The sequence below is a fragment of the Chelonoidis abingdonii genome, chromosome 8 (assembly GCF_003597395.2).
Source record: "Chelonoidis abingdonii isolate Lonesome George chromosome 8, CheloAbing_2.0, whole genome shotgun sequence".
NCBI classification, from domain to species: Eukaryota; Metazoa; Chordata; order Testudines; family Testudinidae; genus Chelonoidis; species Chelonoidis abingdonii.
This window is the reverse complement of record NC_133776.1, coordinates 51,615,551-51,638,135: the sequence shown is the minus strand read 5'-3', so window position 1 is coordinate 51,638,135 and position 22,585 is coordinate 51,615,551. Positions and strand designations below refer to the sequence as shown.

Sequence of the window (22,585 nt, the reverse complement as noted above, 5' to 3'; positions counted from 1 at the left end):
TGGAAGTGATTGACCTGCAATCCAATGACTTGTTGAAGGACAAATATAAGGAAGGAAATCTGATAGAGTTCTATAAATGCCTGTCAAGTGATCAATATGCTCATGTAAAAAACTTTGTCCGTGGATTAATTTCAGTGTTTAGCACTACTTGTGTGTGTGAAAAAACATTTTTGATGATGAAATATGTGAAATCCAACTACAGATCGACTTTGTCTGATGAACATTTACAATCAATTTTGATGATAGGGAACACTAACTTTGATCACAGCTAAATGCAATTTTGTCAGAAAAACATCAGTACCATTGTTCTCACTAATCCTAAAATAATAATTCTTTTTTTTAATGATTTTGCATATATTTAATTTTTTCACAGTTGCTTCGGCCCACAAAGCCCCTTCAAAAATCTAATATGGCCCTCATCTCATAAAATTTGGAGACTCCTGCCTTAAATCACCACTCCTGTAAAACACACAGCACTTGTGAGCACTTATAATACAACAAAGGTAGGTTTATTTAAGTGGGAATAAAGATATAACTAGAAGTGAGAGAAAGTGATGGAAACAAATGGTTACAACATAAAACAAACTAAAAAAATATGATGCTGGATCTACATGTCTCAATAGTTTCCTTTCTTAGCTAATAAAGTAGGCTTCTCCCACCCCTCTGCACCCCAAAGTTCAGTCTGTTCCACAGCTGCCTGGTTTCACAAGAACCAGGATCAAAACATTCATGAAACCCCCCTTCTCCTCAAGGGGTTTCTCAGTGAATGGATCCAGAGTGCTTCTCCCTACATTCTGTTATACTGAAAAAGCCTTTTGTCTTTAGTATTGGCCAGGGCACTCTGCTGTAATGGTCTGGTTCACCTCCCAATGGTTTAGATCATTTGCACCTGGTTTTCCATTGACTGTTCTGGGATGTGGCACGGGTAGACAACAGAACCTTGCATTACCTCACTGGCTGACTACAGAGGGGTGATGACTCCCTCTTGCTTGAAAGGGTCATCATCGAGACACATTACTCCTGTGACTAATTTCTACTCCAAGTCCATAAAGCAGACTTTCATTATAAATACAGAATTCCATACACATTACCTGCATACACATCTCACAATGATTATGGGTCTTGACAAGTTACGAGCTTTCTGTAGATACCAACACACTCCTCTTTACAGATAAATCTCCTGTAAGACATTTTTGGTGTGGTGAGCTTTGGTCCAAGGTGAGAGTTATTTGCAAAACACAGGAGATCCTTTGCCAAGGAGCCTCTGTGTCACAACAGATGCTTAGCAAAATATATCAGTGGCATAAAATAAAATCCTTTGCCAGGTTCTTCAAAGAAACTTATTCGGTCATCTGCTGTGGATTTGACTGGTATGTACAGTGGCTCCCCATTCTCCTTAGTCTCCTCTTGACAGCCTGGAGGCCAGCAACTGAAAAAAAGACTGAAATCCAAATAGACAGAAAATCATCTTTCTTCAGTTTACTATCAAATGTTTAGCTACAATTATGACTGGAACTGTTCAGAAATTAATCAAAATTTTCTCCTATTTCCTTCCCTACTCAGTGCCAATGGCTCCTTAGTGGAAAATAATAATTTAAACCTTAGACGGGACAGGGTTTTACATCTATTTAAAATGAGAGTTGGGCTCAGCGAACTTTGATGGGCTGGAAGAGAGCATGCTGAGAGCCTCCTGTGAGAAAGGTGGGGAGTGGCAAGCTTCAAAAGATTGAGGAGGGAGTGCTCAGATAAAGAGCCTTTGCCCCGTACAAACTTTTGTACATTTAGATTGAAGCTCTTTGGGATGAATACTATCTTACTGTTGTCTATATAGGCCTAGTACAATGGGGCCCTGATGTCAGCAGGGGCCTCTCGATGTTATAATAGTGGCAGCAGCAGCAGAAGAAATCAAGAGCACCAACTGATGCATGAATAATTTGTGCCAAGCCATCAGACCAGACCTTCTCCAAGGAGGGACGGTGAAGATCTATGCATCCATTGCAGAGCACTACAACCAAAGCAAGAGCAGTGTGAAAGGAATGGGAAATTGCTGCGATCATCCCAGGTGTTCTAAACCGCATCTAAATCCCAGCTATGAGGAGAGATACTTGTTGTGTCCAACGGAGGAGATCCTCTAACCCTACCTCGAATAGCTGGGCTGCCCCCCACCGGGCTCTCACCCGTGAGCTAGGTGCTCTCCCAGCTCCACATGGGGCCCGGCCCCACACCAGAGTCGCCAGCGCGTCCGAGGGGCGCTGGGCGGCCGTTGCGCTCTCCCAACCCTGGGCCCCCGGGGCCTCCAGCGCTGGGCGGGAAGGGGCTTTCCTGACCCCCGTCCCGCCCGTGCCTATCCCCGAAGGGACTCCCCATGGCCCAGCCCGCGGGGCCCGGGGCTAGTCCCGCAAGGTGCCCCCGGGCGCCCCCTCTCCCCAGCTCCGGGGCGCGGAGCAGCTGCCCGGCCGGCGGAAGCGGGGCTCGGCCAGCGGGGGGCTCTCTCCCCGGCACACGCGCGAGCCCACCTGTCCCGCACATGTGCCCGCCGCGAGCGGCAGAGCACGAGCCCGGCGCCGCCGGAGACACCCAACTTGCCCCCCGCGGGCCACGCTGCGGGAGAGCCGGCGCGGCTGCCCGCGCGCGGGTCCCCGGAGGCGGGGGGAGCGCACACGCGGCTGGATCGCTCGGCCTCCGCCCGCGCCCGGCGCGGCCTGTTGCAGCTCCGCGGCGGCGGTGCGCCAGCGCGTGCCCGGTCTGCCGGCGGCGGCAGGAGGGCCGGCGGCCCCCGCGAAGAGGCGATATGAACAATAACAACATCGGGAACCTACCCCGCCGCCACCGCGAGAGCTCCGCAGCCTTGGACAGGAAGCCCCCTGCCGCCAGGTCCTCCCCCGGCACGCCTTCGGATACCCACCAAACTGGGCCCATCCGGGCCATTAACCGCTCCGGGAAGCGCCCGGCACCCGAGCCAGGACCCGCGGCGCCCCGCTCCCCCGCCGGCTGCGGAACTCCTCCGACCCTCCCAGCCCCTGACCCACCTCCAGCGCCCGAGACCCCTCTCCCCGGCGAGCCCCACGACGCCCCCCGGCGCACCCCCCACCAGCCCCCTGCCCAGGGGACTCAGGACCCCCTATCCCCCCGGGACTCTCCGACTCCCCTCCGGACCCCGCCCCCCCCCCCCGGGGGATCCGCCGCAGGAATCCATTCAGCTCCCCACGCCCTGCTGGCCCCCAGCCCCTCGGGGGTCCTGTCCATCGCCCAGTGACCCCCGACTCCCCGCCCGCGGCACCCGGGTCCCCCCTCGCCCCGGCCCTGCGGGACCAGCCGCTCCCGCCCAGCTCCCTCGCTTTTCTCTAGCCTGGCTATTTTTCCCTGATTTTTTTCTCCGATTTTATTGAGAGGAGCCGGGGCCCGGGGTCCGCCGCCCGGCCGCCCCCTCGCCACCCTCCAGGCCTCGGGCACCTTTTTACGAGGTGCCCTGCCCCAACTCGCCGGGGGCGCCGAGCAAAGAGCGGCCGAGAGGCAGCTGGGGGGCCCCGAGCGAACTGCAGCCCAGCCAGGGAGTTGGAGCCACACGGCAGCGCCAGGCCAACGCAGCCCGAAACACAGGGGACCCTCTGGCAGCCCCGGCGGGCCACTCCGGCCGAGCTGGCGCCCCGTGCCGGGTAGGGGGAAAGGAGAGGCAGGAGGAGAGCAGGAGAGGAGACATGTGGGGCTGGGCTGTTGGGAGATTGCCATGGTGTTCCGCGAGCAAGCGAGCGCAGCCCCGCGAAGTCCTGCTAGCTCTGGTTGGCGGAGTGGGCGGCAGGAGCCCTGGGAGTGGAAGCATGGCTGCCCCAGTCCTTCATTTTGAGGGCTCCGGACTCCAGCCTCTCCATTTGGTGCTGCTTGTGAAAATGACTGTACTGTTGTCGGGGGTCCCCGCCCGGGACCCCTGGGCGCCCTCCCGCCCCCGGGCAGCACCCCCCTGACCTCCCAGCAGGCTGGCCCCCTACCCCAGGGCTCTCCACGCAGTTCGGGCTGCAGGGTATTTTTCCTGCCCCGCTCCCAGACCGTGCTTCGGACGATGTTGACTCTCTGTTGTTGTTGTGTTTTAAAGGTAAAGTGGAGCTGCATGGCAAAGTCATGGAGGTGGATTACTCGGTCCCTAAAAAGCTAAGGTAAATGCCTTTCCATGCGTTCTCTGTGTCGAGTCCGTGTGAGGGGCGGCGAGTCCCAGAACGGCTCTGGCTCCTTGGCAGTGGGGTTGTTTGCAAGGGTGCTGAAGGTAGTTGCAAGAGTTGCATTTTTACTTTCATTATGGCTAGCTGCGTGCCCTAGCCATTGATTTACTTTTGAAGTCTGATGGGCTTTCCTCTCTCCACGCGGGTTGGGATGGAAAGCATTTCTTCCCAGTGCAGTAACTTGTTTACCAAATGCAAAAAGCGCCCCCCCCCCCTTTTAAAGATCACAATGGTAACAAAGGCTTTGTGGAAGACTTCCTGTGGCAAATAAGTAGTAAATATTTACTGTGTCAGCTGAAATTCCCTAGCTAAAATTACAATTAGTTAGTTTTTGCTTTTCTTTCCTCTGAAGTGCTTTCTGCTGAGGGTAACAAAATGTCCTTTGGATAAGTTAGTCAATATCTCGCAAGGCTTTGGAGCAACATCTTGATTTGTTTTGAGAGTTAAAGAAGTTAAAAGCCCTTTTTGGCGTGGCAGCTGCTTATGAGCCAAAGTTCTGAAATGTTTGTAACCAAAAGGCACTAGTGTGGGATGTGTGTAAACAGAACTTTCTGGGGATGGCATAGAATCTAATGCATGTCATTTAGATGGCTGCGGAGTGGTCTGTTTATGCGTGGGCAGATGAGGTCTCTTCAGTCACTGACTTACTATTTGCATTTTCCTTGAATTAGTTTTTATTCTGATTGCGCCGTATGACACTTTGTTTGGTCACTATTGTTCCCTCAGGATGTAGCATATTCATAAAAACTTTTTGTGGTCATTTTGGTTATGTGTGTGAAGCCCTTGATCCAAATAAATCCAGGGTACTGTCTAATTTGTTACTACAAGTTGTTTACAGGACATTATATTTTACTAGGGCAGATGTTTAACACAAACTTTTATAAATGTACAAGATCTGCTGCCATCTCTTGCTAAACCTCTAATATAGTGGTGGGCATTTTTTACCTTGAGAAATATAGTTGCAAGCACTGTCACAGATCTGCAGTAGTATAGAAAGGCAGTAGTGATTTTTTTTCAGAGAGGCCTGCCTCTTGCAGGGATGGTACAGCTGAACTATTATTGGGGAAAAGGCGTTTTAGAGAGTTTGTTGTATAGTTTGCATGTTGATAGTCAGATGCAAAACCTTTTGAACAGTGGAGGATTTGCAATATTATCTAGTGTATGTTATTTGTAAGTGTCACAAGACATGAACTTCACAATGCTCAGAGAGCGTGGGGCAGGGCATCTTTTCATGTGCAGCTTGTTGGTTCTGTTCTGCTCTGAGTCCCCTCCCCCAGCAGTGGGTAAAGGGAAAGCTTTAAAGCAAATTTCACATTGAAAATGGTTTGGTTGCCTAACGGAGAACACAGTAGGCTGCAAAATGTGGCTTGCATTAAATGCCAGCTTTGTAAAGAGGTTTTAGCAAAAGAAAAATAACCCAGGCTTTTGTTTCTGCAAGCTAAAGTTTCTCCTTCCTTGTTCTCTTTTAGAATAATAAACACCTAAATATATTTATGTTGCTGATTTGAAGTGTCTTTGAATTGAATCTTTTAACCAGGTGTGTAGAATGTGTAATTTAAAAAAAAAAAAAAGTCTCTAGAATTTATTGTATAGCTCGGCAGTCAGAGTGTTCTTTGAGCATGTGCTCCTGTGAAATGTCTGAAGTGGAACTCAGTGAAAATGCAGGCTCACTATACAAATTGTATGCAAAGGCTCTTCTTGAATGTGTTAATTTGCTGGTGCTGCTTCTTTAGCTTCATGCTGGGTATTTTCAGTGTGATTGTCAAGTATTATTTTTAGAATACGGTACATGGAAAATTAACCTAGGCAGCTTGATGAAATTTGGTGAGAAATGGCTAATGTCTGGCACTGGGCTGATATTGTTGGTTGTTGCTAATGCACATATATGAAAGATGTGACAGTGTTCTGGTTTCTTATGCAGTGAGCATACACAATTTTATCTGGAAATAATAAAGATTAACTCTCAAATATTTCAAAGAAATGAAATCTTTACAGTAAGTTTTTCTCTGTGTTCTTGCACTCTTAGGACTTGTTTAAGAATGATCGAGCTAGAGCCCAGTTAGTTAGAAGGGCAGTTCTCTGGGGATGTATTAGCTTCCAGGTCTGTTACATATGTTACACAAAGCAAAAAGATGTGAACAGTGAATTCCTCTTTACCTGCGGTAAAAGCTTGGGGATCCCTGAAAAAAAAATCACTGAACAGTTGAGAGAGGGAGAATCTGATATTTCTTTTGCCTTTTTCTGCTATATGTTCAGCTGTCCCTGACGGTTCTATTTCATTTTGGTTTCCTCAGATTGTTGAGCTCATGTTTGAATTTGATCATGTCATTTTTTGATCTCTGAAAAAGCTGTTAATATGAAAGTGTCTTTGGCCTAATATTAGTTAGCTTGGACATTTCATCCTGTTTTTTTATAACATGGGTTTTATTATGGAATAAAAGTTTACACAGGCTTACATTTAGTTTTTCTTTGTAGAAAATCCACAAACTATTCTAAGACTTGTAAAAATTAGAATTTGTGCGGTGAATTCCATTGATGCAGCAAAACTTCCATTGATGTCAACAGCACCAATATTTGGGGACCCTTAACGTGCACGCACAGGACTCTGCCCAACGCCCCTTGCTCTGGCAAAATTGCCAGTGACTTTGCAGGGAGTTTTGTCTGAGTTAGCTGTGTAGGATCTGAAAACTTTCCATGTTACGCACAAGCTGATACTATTCTACAGTTCTGATGCTACGTGAATGTAAAACTATTGAATAAAACTGCGGAGAACTTCCCCTAAATGCTAGCTTTGTCCCAGGTTAATTAGATGTATTATTTTTAAATCTTTTGGTCCAAATTTGTTTTGTTTTATGGTTTTGTTTGATACTTTTTATGTTGTGATATGTTTGGACTGAAAGTGTAGCATTGTAGTGTTTGGATTTAATAAAGAGGGAAAACCTCTGTTATGCCTGCTATTGAAATGTATCTGAAATATATCTTGATGTGTAAATAAGTTTTATTCTTGGTACTGTGTTTAGTTAAAATTTCCTTTAACCTTTTCAAGAATTAGATTTCAAAAACAGAAACAAAAATAACCCTCATTCTCATCTGTATGTTTTTATGTAGCTAAGAAATAGTGTAAAATATTCAGAAGTAGCACTGCAAACTCCACTTTCTATACACCTCCTCATGGTAGTGTAGAAAGGTTGGAGGTTACAGGGCTGGAGGTAGTGAAAAATAGCATGAAGTAGTGCAGGAGAGCTTATAAATTTGTCTTTCATGAGTTAAAAATCAGTAATTGTGTTCTCTCTACTGCAAGGGATTTTTGCCTCCTATAAGAATGTTAAAGAAAACAGTATCCCAATTGTTTTTTGTTTGTATGTACTACATTGTGCATAGACAAACTAATTAAAAAACCCCCCACTTTTTATCATGTCAACTTTGAATTCTCTGGTAACAGAGAATGCTTCATTTGCTTAAAATCATATTGTTTCAAGAATTTGCTGAATGAGAAGCTGTGTTTTTAAAAAAAAAAAAAAAAAAGTCCTGTAATTATGGTTTTTATGCTTTGATTCTTAACTGCAGATGCTGAATGCATAGTTAATAATAATGAACATTAGAAAATTCTGAATTGTGAAATATGAACAAAACAAAATCTGTTAATATTAACTTTCATGTAATGTGTATTTGGCAGAAATAAAACAGATTAGTTTAAATAACTCAATTCAATGTTCACAATGTTTTAAATTTCCAGTTCCTTTATTTGAAAAGTCTTCTTTTTTGTTTTCAATATTATTTTTAAAAATCAAAATATATAACATTAGTATAATCTAGAACAATGCACTGGGTGAGCTAATTAGAGAAGTCTTCAAATCTAATTTAGTAGAACATTTAAAAATATTTTACTATTCTATTTAATAGCAAAACTTCAGTGGAATATTGTATTTGTTAAAGTAAATTAGAAAAGTAAATGTCTAATGCATACAGATCTAGATTTTTGCAATTCAATCAAAGCAATGCAATTTTTAAAAAAAAAAAAAGACCCTGTTTCTAATAATCTGGAAACCTGCTGCACTTTTATGAAACTTGTCTTCATTTAAAATCCTTCCTTGCCCATGGCATGTCCTGATCCTCTTTTAGTGTTTTCTGTGAACATGGAACAGTTGTTCAGGAGATAGGGGCAAGGAATATCTGGCAGAATTACACTTGTGGATCTAATCTCAGAATGACTAGGAGAACAGTAATCTTTCACAATTTTCAAAAAGAAAACCCTAGATCTTAGCAACTTTTAAAATATCAAATTAGAAAATTCCAGGCTGAAAGCTACTGTGTCTCTGTAGTGCTGGAATCTCCCATTAAACAGTTTGCTACACTTTTAAGAGGAAAAGGAGCATTAATATGGTATACAAATGAATTCTGAAATAGTAAACTGTGCAAATGGTTTAAATATATCTAGGTATTTGCTTTAGTTGTTGAAATAAATAATCAAAACACAGAGGTTTTTACAAAGAAAAATGTCCATTTTAGGGGTAGATTTTATTTTTGAAACTTCAAACTAGTTGATGTTTAAGTGTGAATCACCATTCCAGTCTGAAACTGAATGTTCACAACTGCCCCAAGTGGTTACAGGCTCTGGTCTGAGCTTTGTGTGTAATTGTCATGATTCATTTTGGTGGTAGTTGTTTGAAATAAAGCAATATGTATTTTTTTTAAAAAAAGGATAGAGGGGGCAGAGTGTTGGGATGGCAGTGGTGGTTAAATATTTTAGTACTGCTGTATCAAGGGGTAGATTCACATGGCACAAAGTGTGGACTGCCAGAGGGCTAATATCATGACTATCTGGTTGTTGTTTTGTTTGTCCCTGACCTGCATAATTGTGACAAAAATGATTTACATGTAAAATGATCCTGTTTAGTGCTTTAGCTAAGAAACCTCACTCTTGATCAAGAGAATTCCAATCAGGAGACATGACTGACACTTTTACATCTTTAGTTTCTCCCACTTGCCTCCTTCTTGCGCGCGCGCGCACACACACACATATATATATATATATATATATACACACACACACAAGTAATTCTGTGTGGGATGCAATGGAAGAAATATGACTTTGCTGATCTGGGAATGTTTGACTTTTTCCAAAGCCCATTCATGCCACATTTTTCAAATATTAATCAAAGATTTAAATGTCACCTGCCCTTCTGGATTCCTAGAAAGGGGCAGGATGGACCTGAGTCATTTAGTGTTTAAAAAATGTACCCGAGAATTTTAGAAAATGGAATCAAAGGATTCATATAGATACCGAGAAGGTCTTCTGGCTGCTGTGTGAACTGAGTCTCAAACCAATTTGCGCTCTGTCTACAGAGCACAGCTAACTGTATATGGAGTATCATTTATATATTCTTAAACAGCCATAATTTAGTCACAGTTCGACGTGAGTTAACTGGTTTATGCAAGAATGTTGGAAATTGAATGTATTTTAAAAATAATACATACCTTCCCTATAGCAGTGAAGGGAATTGTAATTAGTTGGTATTTGGACTGTGTTTTGAAAATGTGAATTGCTGCATGTGCCGAGTATTATTATTTTAGCAGAACAGAATGACACTTAGCGGGACCCAGGACTGAAAATATTTATTTCCTTCCCTCCCCTCCCCCCAAAGCTCACTGTCATTAAAACACTTTTTTTAAAAAAAAGCTCTTTTACTTTATAATTCCACTGGTTGCTTTTGCAAACTTATAATTTGCATTTGGTGGCATGTATGGGTTCTATTTTGGGCAGCCAAATTGCAATGTTCTTCCAGCATTATTTTTAAGGTTTTCTTTTTCCTCTTCTGATTGTGAAGTTCATTCTGGTTTTCCACATATTGTACCAGTGAGAGGGAATAGTTGCAATTTTTGTGTATGATGATGTGGGAGAGAACTGGAGAGTCTATCACTTGGGATTCCCAAATGGAGGAAAAAAGCTTGAGTGGTTTGCTCCATTGTCTTGCTTCAGACCGTGCTTGTAGTAAATGCCATTTCATCAGGCAGGATAGTCCATTTTAAACTAGTGAAATGTACTTTTCCAAGAAGTTTTCTTCACTTCAAATTATGTCTTACATGATGCTTATCTGTGCTATACTCTAGTATGCTGGGATTTGTTTCTTGATGACATGATGTTCTCTTTTTTTTTTTTTTTTTTTTAATAAGCATTCCACATGCTGCTGAAGAAGTCTAAATGTCTAGAATGGAATTAAGTTACAAGTCTCCGTGTCACTGTGAATAGGCAGCTATTCTCCTTTTACTATGTGTGTGTGTGTAACTTCTTTGAGAGTCAGGTACACATGTTTATGGAGAGGAGATTAGACCACTGTGTAAAACATACCAATCTTTATCAGGTTGCTGGAAACCCATGAACACCTATTTGCACAGACAGACTATTGTAAATACACCTGCTGAACCTCTGAATCTATAGTTTAGCGTTCTCTCGCTGCTTGTTTAAAGCAAAACGTAAACTCTTGAAGAATCTATCTCAGAAATACATCTATACAGATATTGTGGCTCATCTGTTGTGTGTGTGTGTTTCTCCTCTCTTCCTATCACCAGCATGTGGAAGGCTATGTCTTGATAGGGATCTGATTTGTGTCAATGGATGTATTATCCTGTCATAATCAGGAAAGGTGTCTACTGGGAATAAGAGTAGAGTGTTACAATTCCTAAAGAGCAACACATTGTTTTCTCCAAATGCCTTACTTGGGGATGGCTGGGGCTGAAAGTTCTGTGAAATGTGAGGAAGGAGCTCATGAAAAAGTAGTTCAGCAAAGTAAATTGTCTGTAGTGGCAACAGAGAGACAAGGTGGGTGAGAACATGTATTTTATTGGACCAACTTCTGTTGGGGAGAGAGACAAGATTTCCAGCTTGCCCAGAGCTCTTCTTCAGGTCGCTGAAAGATACTGGTAGTGATGGCAGGTTTTTACTTGTCACTTCTCCATTAGCCTGTTCTTTTCCCATTTTCCTCTTTGTGTTGCTGTTGAGGTGTGAGAATTGGAAGTAAAACTGAGAGAACAAGTCGTTTATATTGTACTCCCATCCATCTCCCCATCCCTTTGCCTTCAGATAGCATAAGAAAAAAATCACTTATTTGTATAAAGTCAGTAGTGGATAGTTTGTTCTAGAAGCTGTGGTAAACACCAATCCTAAATTAAGAAGCTCATTAAGTCACTTAAGCACACGGTTGCTGGAAATTTTATCCATACAGTATATTGATCTAATCTGGAGGCAAAATACAGACTAGAGGGCTACAAGGAAACATCCACCCAGGCCACCTTAGTTCCTATCTCAGGTAGCTAGTTTAAATGATCTCCTAACAGTTTTCAGTGTAATTGTATTAGAGGCTCTCTCTACAAAGTGACCTGTTTTGACTGGTTGCATGCAATGTTGTTGTGGTACTATAGCTCTGGAATGGCAATCTTTTCCATAGACAGGGGGAGGAGGAGGGGTAAAGCACCTATATTTAGTAATGGTTAAAAACTAACATTACAGAGAGTTTTTGCCCGAGCCAGCAAAAGTTGGCATCTGTAATTTGGAGGAACTTGATTCCTTCCTCGAAGGAATCTCTCTGGTATGTTATAGCTATGTGCACTGATGCAATTTGTTTGATATAGATTGATCTCTATTTCTCTCTCTCTCTCATATACCTCCCTAGTTGTACAATAGGGATAACAATATTATTTTCTTTCCCTCACCCCACCCTCTTATCTAACCTGTTAGTCCCTCCCTAAACAGCTCTTAGGCTGAACAATCTCTTATTTTGTATGTGTACAGCACCAAGCACAGTGCATGGCACCACTGTCAGACAATGAGAATACCAAGTCCCAGTGGCTATAAGCTTGATGTTTGTGGGGTGTATTGCTGGAAAGAGATCCAGCCAGTTACATCCTTCTGGGGAGACATGCTGCTTGCTGCAGTAAAGTCTGCAGACATGCAAGATTTGCTCAGATGAGAAATGCCTAAGTAAGAAGCAAAGGTTTTCATTCCACATTGAAGGAACTGATGCATGCAGCTGACACTCCTGTTTCTCCACCCAAATTCTCAGGGGCCAATGAGCAGTTTAATGGTGAAGTGGATGGTCAGGGTTGAGGACATGGCTGGTCTCCCACAGAGCTACTTGTCACTGCTGTCCGATTCCGTAGGCCTGGGTTATGGTGTGGAGATGGTGGCAGGGTGACCCACAGATAGCTAGCAGGCTGCTAGTGGAACCTCTGCTATGGTTTTTACAAGGTGGCATGAAGCCGGGCTCGTCTGCTGCCAGCTGCGCCTGTAGGGCAGGCTGCGGAGGCTGCTCACAGCCCTGGTCAGAGAAGTGTTACAGGAATCCTTGCTTGATGAGCTCCTGCTCTAGTTAGAGTGGAAGCTGTTTAGCCTGGAGTGACATGTGCCATCACAACACCTCTTCTCCAGATCCACAGCCCACTTGGTGCCTTTCCTTCTCTCCTCCTCCCTTCACCTCTGCTGCCTCCGGATGCCTGCTCTGGCTCCAGCAAATTAACCCCCACTCACGGTGTCAGGATGCCATTCTCCTGCCACCTTCTTGCTCCCGCACTGGCTCCTGGAGGACCTCTCCTGCGCCATCTACAGCCAGGCTGCTCACATGCCTGCCAGCCTCTCTGCCTGCACAAGCCTTTCACTCCTGTCTGCCTTTCGCTCCCTGCTCATACCTCTTTGCCTCCATCCAAATAATCTGCCGTTAGCCTTGGCAAGGCCAGCTCCCACCCTCCAGACTCAGCTGGTTCTTCCTGCCTCTCTCTGGCTTCCTTATTGGCCTCCCCAGGCTTGGGTCAATCAGCTCACTGTCCTTCTTGCTCTTTAGACCTGGCTTTCAGGGCCAGCTTTAGGCTGATTCGCCCGATTCCTGGGAATTGGGCCCAGCGCCTAAGAGGGCCCTGCGCCTTAGGCGCCTTTTAAATTTTTTTTACTTACGCCGACTGCGGTCTGCTCTGGGGTCTTCCATGGCCCCGCTCCTCTGACCAAAGCACCGGCGAGAGCGCAGCTGCCCTACAGCCCCGCTCTCCCAGCTGGAGCTCTGGCCAGAGCGTGGCAAGCCCTGCGGCCCCATTATCCTGTCTGGAGCTCTGACTGGAGTGCGACAAGCCCTGCGGCCCCGGCTGGAGCTCCGGCCGGAGCGCAGTAAGTCCCGTGGCCCCGGCTGGAGCTCCGGCCGGAGTTCGGCAAGCCCCACGGCCCTGCTCTCCTGGCTGGAGCTCTGGCTGGAGCGTCGCAAGTCCCGTGCCCCTGGCTGGAGCTCCAGGTCCTTTAAATAGCCCGCAGAGCCCCCCACTACCCCAGGGCTCTGGGGGCTCTTTAAAGGGCCAGGGCTCCAGCTGCCTCTGCCACCCTGGTCCTTTAAATAGCCTCTGGAGCCCCACTGCCCCCATGCATTCCCCAGGGCTCCCGCGGCTATTTAAAAGGTCCGGGGCGTGGTAGAAGCAAGGGAGCCCCGGGCCCTTTAAATAGCCCCCAGAGCCCTGGGATAGTGGGCGGGCTTGGGGGCTATTTAAAGGGCCGGGGCTCCAGCTGCCTCTGCTGCACCCCCTCTGCTTGCAGCTAGCTCTGCACCCCCTGCCCACAGGTAGCCCCTACCAAACCCCCTGCCCTGTCTCCAGCCCATGACTGCCACACACCCCTGCAGCCCTGCCCAAAGCCAGCCAGCCCCCCACACACACCCCTGCCCGCACCAGCCCTGCACTGCCTGCCCTGCCCTGTCTCCAGCCAACCCCTGCTGCACCCCCCCGCCTGAAGCCAGCCCACCCCACGCTCCCTTGTCTCCAGGCAGCCCCACACCCTTTGCCCTGCCAGCAGCCAGACCCTACCTCCACTCAGCTCCTGCCCTGCCTCGAACCAGCCCCATGTCCACTACTGCCCTGCAGTTCCCAGGGCAGTAACCTGCACACCTGCTTCAATGAGGGGGGCAGGGAGCAGCTGGGATCCACAGATGTGCACGTCCCCAGGGAGTGGCGGGGACCCACACGTGTGAAACGGCAGTCGTTAATAACCAATCAACAGCATATATGATGTAATGTACGTAATATATAATTTTATTATTTATATACTTATGGAAAGTAAATAATACATGGAAGAAATGAAAGGCTTTTTTTTTTTTTTTTTTTTTTTTACGCTTTTTTCTTTTTAAGTCATCCCTGCCAGGGCCCTGCCAAAAGTGTTCGAATTGGGCCTTGCACTTCCTAAAGCCAGCCCTGCTGGCTTTACCAGTTGCTGCTCTGAGTTCCCTCTTCCTGGCCTCATTTCTCTTCTCTTTGTTCTTCCTCTTTCCCCCTTCTCCCAGGGGGAGATAGTCTGTGTGGTCAGCCCCTCTGAGCACCAGCCCTCTCCTCCTTACATCCTCCGGTTTCTTGGGGGAACTCCTCCCTACCTGCCCTGCTCTCACTGCCCTTCAGTCCTGGCATGGCTGCTTCCTGAGCGCGCTCTGCTGAGTGTGCTGGGAAAAAATGCAGGCTCCTTGCTCGCATCCTCTTCTGTCAGCTTGTTCTCCCTTTTTTTAGAGCAGCCCCGCTGATCCCTTGAGCCCAGTTCTGTCACCCTCAGCGTTTCCAGCATGCCCAGCCCCAACCCCCTCTGCTTGCCCAGCCCCTCTGCTTTGTTCACCTCACCAGCATCTATGGAAAGAAGTGACTGGATCTGGTGCGAGCTACTTCCTGTCAGCCTGCTCCACACTCTCCTCCTTCATTCTGGTTCCTGACACTGAGGTTTCTCTCTGATCCCAGACCCTGTCTCCTCCACCTGAGGCTCTTCTTGCTCCCCCATTCACTGCTTCCCCCTTCACTTCCAGCTACCTTCGTGGATGTTCTCCTGTGCCCTTGTTTCCACCTCCCTCTCCAAACATCATCCCATTTCCCTCCTCCCCTCTTGTCCCCAAATGTGCCATCCACAGCCCCAGCCTTGACCTTCTCCCGTCTCATTTCTTTTTGGGCCCCTCTGCCACCTGGCTTCAGTCCCGTCACCCTTCCCAAATGACTTGCCAGTGGGTGAGTCAGGTTCTGGCCACATGCCCTGCTCGAGGGAGCCATTATGCTTGCTCTGTGCCACCTGGGGTTTCTCTCTAGACAGGACCAGTTCCCAGCTGGCCAGAAATGCAGGGTTCCTGTCCTCTGTGTGTCAGCAGAGCCACTCTGAGGGGCTGTAGTGGAGCAGAGACTGTGGCCCCTTGTGCCTGCAGCTCCCTCCTATCTCCATGGTACCAGGTGAGCCCCCTGCATTCAGAATCCCCCTTAGAACTCACTCCTCGGACACCAGTAATTGCCCACCGCGATAAGGCGCTGCCACGCCCCTCATCGTCTGAGACTGGCGCCCTCAAAGGATAGAGCCCTTGCCCACCAGCTGTCCTGGGCATGGTGTTTCCACGTGGTTTTTCCTGGTTCTCTTTGGCTGGCCCCTAGGTGGGTGGGGGGGGTTGAGGGGTGAGGGAGGACAGGGAGTGGAGGAAGTGCGTTTCCCCCCCAAGATATTGGTGCCAGGGGTCAGCAAGCACAGAGGCCACCCCAGACTGTGGGCACCACTGTAGCTCAGCCACCTGAAAGGGTCAGAGAGAGTTGAGATGGCTTCGCACCCGTTAGCACAGGTGGCACTGGGAGAGCTCATGCAGTGCATGATGCCATAAAACTCTGCCCCCTAGGAATTCCAGGGGAAACGCGGCCTCCTGTATCACTGCCTACTCAGGACTATGCCTTAATGGCACGACCCAGCTCCTAGATTGCAAGCTGCCTGGGGAAGGGGCTACATCTTGTTTGTGAGCCTATGGCCATAGCCTCCAGAGCAGTGGCCCTTTATTGTGTAGCATGAGGAATCCTGCAAGGTGCTTGTCGATTAATATCCATTCACCAGCCCTTAATTATGGAATCCTGAATTCCCAGCTGCACATGTTATGAATATAATTTTATGAATGGCCTTAGACAGCTTGAGAGTGAAACAGTGCCATGTGGCCTTTGTGACATTGCAAGCTACTGAATGAATGTGTGTTGGGGGGCAGGGGGGAGGGAGGGGAGCAGGGAGGAGCTGGCATTGTTATGCAAACAGTGGAGTTCGAAAATTGTTTCCTCAAAGGCTTGACATTAGTAGGGCCTGTGAAAGTCAGGCAAAGAACAAACACAGCCGGATGGTTTCATGTGGATATGATCAAGAAAATACATGTTACCAAATTAACCTCCCCCCACCTCCCAAAAGAAGAAAAAGAAAAAACGGTTTGAGAAGGGAAATTGGCATTCTGAATCCTAAGTGAATGACAAGGACTTCTGGGTTACTCCAGAGCTGCTATTACGCTGAAATACCTGCCAAAATGTTGTGTCAAGTATCTCAGGTGAGCAGCGAATATTGAATTCCTGATGACAATAGAAGATACATTCCTTGTTTTCCAAGTGGAATGTTCAAAGAGGGACTCTAACCATGTGCTTCTTGAAAGTGCAGACTTCTCTATGTATTGACATGTGTCAGTGTAGTGGGGTGGTCACCTGCTTCTGCCCTGAAGGGCTTGAAATCAGCCCTGGGAGAGGGCTGAGACTATGAGAGGGCTGCTGATAGAAAGCAGCAAGCCTCCGCTGATTGGGGAAACAGCCACAGCTGTGGCCACTCCCCAATCAGGCCACAGCTGGCCCTATAAAAGGCCAGCGAGCCAGGAGCTGGCAGAGTCTCTCTCTCTCTCTAGCTGTAGAGGGAGACGGACCTGGCTGCAGGGACCTGAGCAGAGTACCCGAATGGAGCAGGGCGGGGGAAAGGCAGAGGAGCTGGGGAGCTCCAGCCTGGAAAGCCCCAGGCTGTGGCCTAGCAGAAGGCCAAGAGATACTGGGGGTTGCAGAGGGCAGCCCGGGGTAGGCAAAGGCAGCAGGTCCAAACCCAACCTTGCGGGTGATGAGTAGACTGAGGTGAGATGGGGATAGTGGGTGGGGAGACCCCGAGAGTGAGGGGTTACTGCAAGGGGGCAGCACCCCAGATAACGGAGCACCGGCTCTGGGAGGGACACGGGGGCCAGCGGCAGTGGGACACTGGCCTGCAGAAAGCACTCCTGAGGCTGGAAGAGCTAATTCCCTGAGAGAGGGGGTGAGTCCCACACCATCACAAGCAGTTTACTGAAGGAGATCTGCTTCTGTCTCTGGACTCTTCGGTATCCATGGGACTGACAACTTCAGTGCTTTTACATCGAAGCAGATCAGAGTACAGCACGTAATTGGTGTTGCAGAGTGTAGTGTTTTATGATACCACTGAAAATCTTAGATCTGGTGTAAGATACAGGGAAGATGCCTACGTGAAAATAGAGTATATACGTTACTATATATTCACCATCAATGAACTATTAAAGAGTAAATCAGAAACACCATTATTCTGATGTGCAGCAATCTCGAAATTTTATAGCAAGGGGAGCTGTCACAAGTCAGTTACAAAGTCCAAACCAGTTTTTATACACCTATATGCGCACACACTTGGTGCTTTAAAAGGGCCAGTTTCACAAAGCTGAAAATAATTATGAGCCAAATCAATTGGGAGGAAGAATTTAATCAGAAAAATGTGAGTGATAGTGGGAATTGTTTAAGAACACTTACTAGATGCCCAAAAGGCCACAATTGAGGAAGAAGGGTCATATTGGTTTAAAAAATGACCTGGTTTAGCAGGGAGGTGAAGGCAGTTGTACAGAACTGTGTGTGTGTATGCACATATACAAATGGAAGAAAGGGGAAGTTGACAGTAATGAGTATAAATCAGAAGCTAGGAATTGTAGAAACTTGATAAGGGAACCAAAGGGAGACAAGGAGAAATCCATGGCCAACAGAGTTAAGAACAATAAGGAGATTTTTAAAGTATATTCAGAACAAAAAGAATCCTGACAATAGTACTGGTCTGTTACTAGATGGAAATGATAGAGGTATCAATAATAATGCAGAAAAGGCAGAAGTGTTCAATAAATATTTCTGTTCTGTATCTGGAGAAAATACAGATGATGCAGTCTCACATAATAGTGATAACACTCTCTTTCCATTCCACTAATCTCTTTGGAGAATGTTAAACAGCAGCTACTAAAATTAGACATTTCAAAAAAAGCAGGTCCAAAAAAACTTGCATCCAAGAGGTTTAAAAGAGCTGGCTGAGGAGCTTGCTGGATCACTAATGTTGACTTTCAGTAAGTCTTGGAACTTCCAGAAGACTGGAAAAAAGCTAATGTTGTGCCAATGTTTAAAAAAGGTAAATATCATCACCCATGGAATTGTAGGCTTGTCAGTTTGGCATTGATCCTGGGCAAGATAAAGGATATGATTAATAAAGAATTAAAGGAGGATAATATAATTAATGTCAGTCAGTGTGAGATTATGACAATAGATCCTGTCAAACTAACTTGATATCTTTTTTGATGAAATTACAAGTTTATTGATAAAGGGATTAGTGTTGATGTAATAGACTTCTGTAATGTGTGTGACCTGGTATTGCATGAAATTTTGATTAAAATGACTAGAAAGATATCAAATTGACATGGCACACATTAAATGGATTAAAGCAGGCTTATGAATCTCAAAAATGTAACCATAAATGGGGAATTGCATTGAACAGATGCGTTTCCAGTGGGGTCCTGCAAGGATCAGTTCTTGGCCCTATGCTTTTTTACATTTTTATTAAAAACCCAGAAGAAAACTTAAAATCATCACTGATAAAGTTTGCAGATGACACAAAAGTTGGGATAGTGGTAAATAATGAAGAAGGAAGGTCACTGGTACAGAGCAATCTGAATTGCTTGGCAAACTGGGCACAGGCAAACAATGTGCATTTTAATATAGCTAAATGTAAATGTATACATCTAGGAACAAATCATACAGGCCATACTTACAGGATGGGGGACTCTATCGTGGAAAGCAGTGACTCCAAAAAAGATTTATGGTTGTGGTAGATACTCAGCTGAACATGAGTTCCGAGTGCGATGCTATGGCCAAAAGGGCTAATGCAATCCTGGGATGCATAAACGGGAATCTCGAGTAGGAGTAGACAGGTTATTTTATCTCTGTATTCGGCACTGGTGTGACGGCTGCTGGAATCCTATGTCCAGTTCTGGTATCCACAATTCAAGAAGGATTTTGATAAATTGGGAAGGGTCAGAGAAGAGCCACCAGCATGCTTAAAGGATTAGTAGACATCTTATAGCGATAGACTCAAGGAGCTTAGTCTATTTAATTTAACAAAGAGAATGTTAAGGGTTGACTTGATCACAGTTTGTAAGTACCTATCTGGGGAACAAATATTTACTAATGGGCTCTTCAGTCTAGCAGAGAAATGTCTAACACAATCCAATGGCTGGAAGTTGAAGCTAAACAAATTCAGACTGGAAATAAGATGTAAATTTTTAAGAGTGAGAGCAATTAACCACTGGAATAATTTACCAAAGGTCATGGTGGATTCTCCATCACCGATAACTTTGAAATTGGCTTTTTTTCTAAAAGCTCGGCTCAAGGAATGATTCTGGGAAAGTTCTCTGGCCTGTGTTACACAGGAGGGCAGACTAGATGATCACAATGGTCCCTTCTGGCCTTGGAATCTATGAATCTATTTCTTACATCAGGACTATAGCTTAAGGGTGCTGTGAAATGTACTCCTTCCTTTCTGGATTATGGTGCTGCAGAAATAAGACTGCAATAGAATTGACAGATACTTTCTGTGCAGCACGTAGCCACTGTTCTTACTGTGATGTTTCTTTGTTAAATTTATCTGATAGAAAAGCAGCTTTTCTGATAAGTGTGTATTGAGATCTCTATGGGTATAATATGCCCTTTCTGGCTGCTCTTCAGATTCCTTGATTGCAAACTGCAGTGGGCATCTGGAGTGTGAAGGAATCGGTACCGAGCACATCTATGTATCTGCGTTATATTTATCTCTAGCTCAGTTTGACACTTCCACTGCTATATTTCAGCCTAATTTTTACAGTCAAATTCATACCTCTAAATAAAGGTTTATGAAAGAAATTTACTAAATTCTTACCAATAGTTGCACTTGAATGAAAGGAAGGTGTAGCAAGAGAGATGCCATGATGGCATCTAGTCCTAATTTTAATAAATTCTGTATGTAAATAGCCTTATTTTCATACTGTGTTAAAAATCCCTACATATCTTTAAAAAAACAACCTCACATGTTAGATGAAATCAACAAGATGGTTGCTGAGTACAGACATTTAGGTGACTCTGTTGTTTGTACCTGTTTGGAGTCCCTGGATGTTCTGATAGCATTTGTGGTTTTTCCGCAGAGAAGTGGCTTGTTTCTGTTCCAGAGTACATCGAACAGCCTTTGCACTGGCCAGCTTGTGTTGTTTCGTTTGCTTTTATTGTCTACAGATCTAGCCAGCTATTGTTTGCCAGGTGCATGGAGATTATCTCTCACTTGTTTTATATTTTTTGTTTGCCCAATAACCAAAGATCGCTCCCTCCCTCCCCTCTAATGAAGATTAAGACTTTTTACACACAATTCCTCTACCAGCTGCCAGAGTTGTTTTGCCATCTTTGAAACTGGGTGAGGTCTCATTTTTCCAGTTCTGCTCTGTTGTGGTTAGATATGGCCTATAAGTGGAAAATGTATCTATTTATCTTTTTTTAATCACAGATTTTCCATGAAAGGTGCCACCTACTGTCCTGTACTAGTGGCCAGATTCCTTTCAGAGGGTATGTATACGCTACGGGATTATTCCGATTTTACATAAACCGTTTTTTTAAAACAGATTGTATGAAGTCGAGTGCACGCGGCCAAACTAAGCACATGAATTCGGCGGCGTGCATCCATGTACCAAGGCTAGCGTCGATTTCCAGAACGTTGCACTGTGGGTAGCTATCTTGTAGCTATCCCATAGTTCCCACAGTCTCCCCCACCCATTGGAATTCTGTATTGAGATCCCAATGCAAAAACAGTGTTGCGGGTGATTCTGGGTAAATGTCGTCACTCAATCCTTCCTCCGTGAAAGCAACGGCAGACAATCATTTCGCGCCCTTTTTCCGTGGATTGCCCTGGCAGACGCCATAGCATGGCAAGCCATGGAGCTCGTTTTTGCTTTGTCACTGTCCCATATTGTACTGAATGCTGCGACAGATTGGTACTGCAGTGCTACACAGCAGCATCATTTGTCTGCAAGGTAGCAGAGACGGTTACCATGCCTATTGCACTGTCTGCATGTAATTGGCGAATGGGGAAGGGAGTGGGGAGGAGGGGGGGGGGCCGGGGGAGGGGGGGAGGGGGAGGGGGGGGGGGGGGGGGAGAAGGGGGGGGGTGCGAGGGGGGAGGGGGGAGATGAACGATTATCAGTCGTTCTGTACGCGTTCTATGCGTCATGGGTGCTCTGGCTGGCCTCGCTCAGGTTGTGCCAGGGCGCATGGACAAAATGGGAAGTGACTTCCTCAGGTCATTCCTTTTTATGTTTTGTCTAAAATAGAATCAGTCCTGCTGGCAATTGGGTCAGTGTGTCACTAGGAACTCAGGAGCACCAGCGCTCCGTGATCGAAGCCCCAGGGATCCCGCAGAAATGATGAGCTGCTGCATTTGGAGTGCCCTGCAACACCTCACCCGTTGTTCCCTCCTGGGCTACGTTTGGCGTGTCCGCCATTTGTGTGATGAGTAATAAGAATGCAAGGATAAAGAAACATTGACTTTTAGTGAGATAAATTGAGGGGAGACCTCGCTGCTATGTGTCAGGCGAATTTAAAGGTGGTTGATGGGAGAGGGCCAGCCTCCGCTGCTGATAGTCCAGGCAGTTACAGAATCTTTTCTTTAGACGTTGGAAGGGGCGGGCTGTGGAGCTAAGCTCCAGTTGCTAATGATGAAGCTGTCCAGCTCTGTCCATCTGCCAGGGATGACTGGGAAGTCATTTTCCATTTTTCCAGGCGCCCCAGCCAACTCCCGAGGCAGCTCGGAGCACGCAGGCTGATGTGGGCGGATATCAGGTCTTTGTACGTTTCTCCTCGGGAAGGGGATCTGCTGTGTGTTCGACTGCTGCCGATCCCATCTACGCTTGCTATGCGTAGATATACATGGCTATTGAAAAGGGCTGAGAAATTTCGTTTTTTTCCTTTTCTTTGGGGGGGGGGGAGGGTTGTAATATTGACGACTTTACCTGAAACACCCAGGAAAATGTTTGACCTTCAGGCATAGGAGCTCAGCACAGAATGCAATGCTTTTCGGAGACGCAGGGGACGTGGGTAGCTGGAGTCCTCAGGACCGACCCCGCCCGAGTGTCCATTTGATTTTTGTCTTCCGTTACGCTTGTCACACGCACTGTGCTGTGGCCTCTGTCTTTCATAGCACTGAGGATTTTTTCAATGCTTTGGCATTTGTCTTCTGTAACAGAGCTTGAAGAAAGATTGTGTCTCCCATACAGCGATCA

General features: G+C 46.2%; 1 protein-coding gene across 3 annotated transcripts in view; it reads left to right on the top strand.

Moving 5' to 3' along the window:
- The first annotated feature begins 4,047 nt into the window (after positions 1 to 4,047).
- IGF2BP2 (insulin like growth factor 2 mRNA binding protein 2) overlaps positions 4,048 to 22,585 on the top strand; it is a 103,879-nt gene continuing 85,341 nt past the window's right edge. For all 3 annotated transcript variants that reach the window (XM_032763614.2, XM_032763615.2, XM_032763612.2), the window contains exon 1: positions 4,048 to 4,151. In XM_032763614.2, coding sequence (XP_032619505.1) covers positions 4,117 to 4,151 — 35 coding nt within the window. In that variant the 5' untranslated portion in view covers positions 4,048 to 4,116. The remainder of the gene's footprint in view (positions 4,152 to 22,585) is intronic.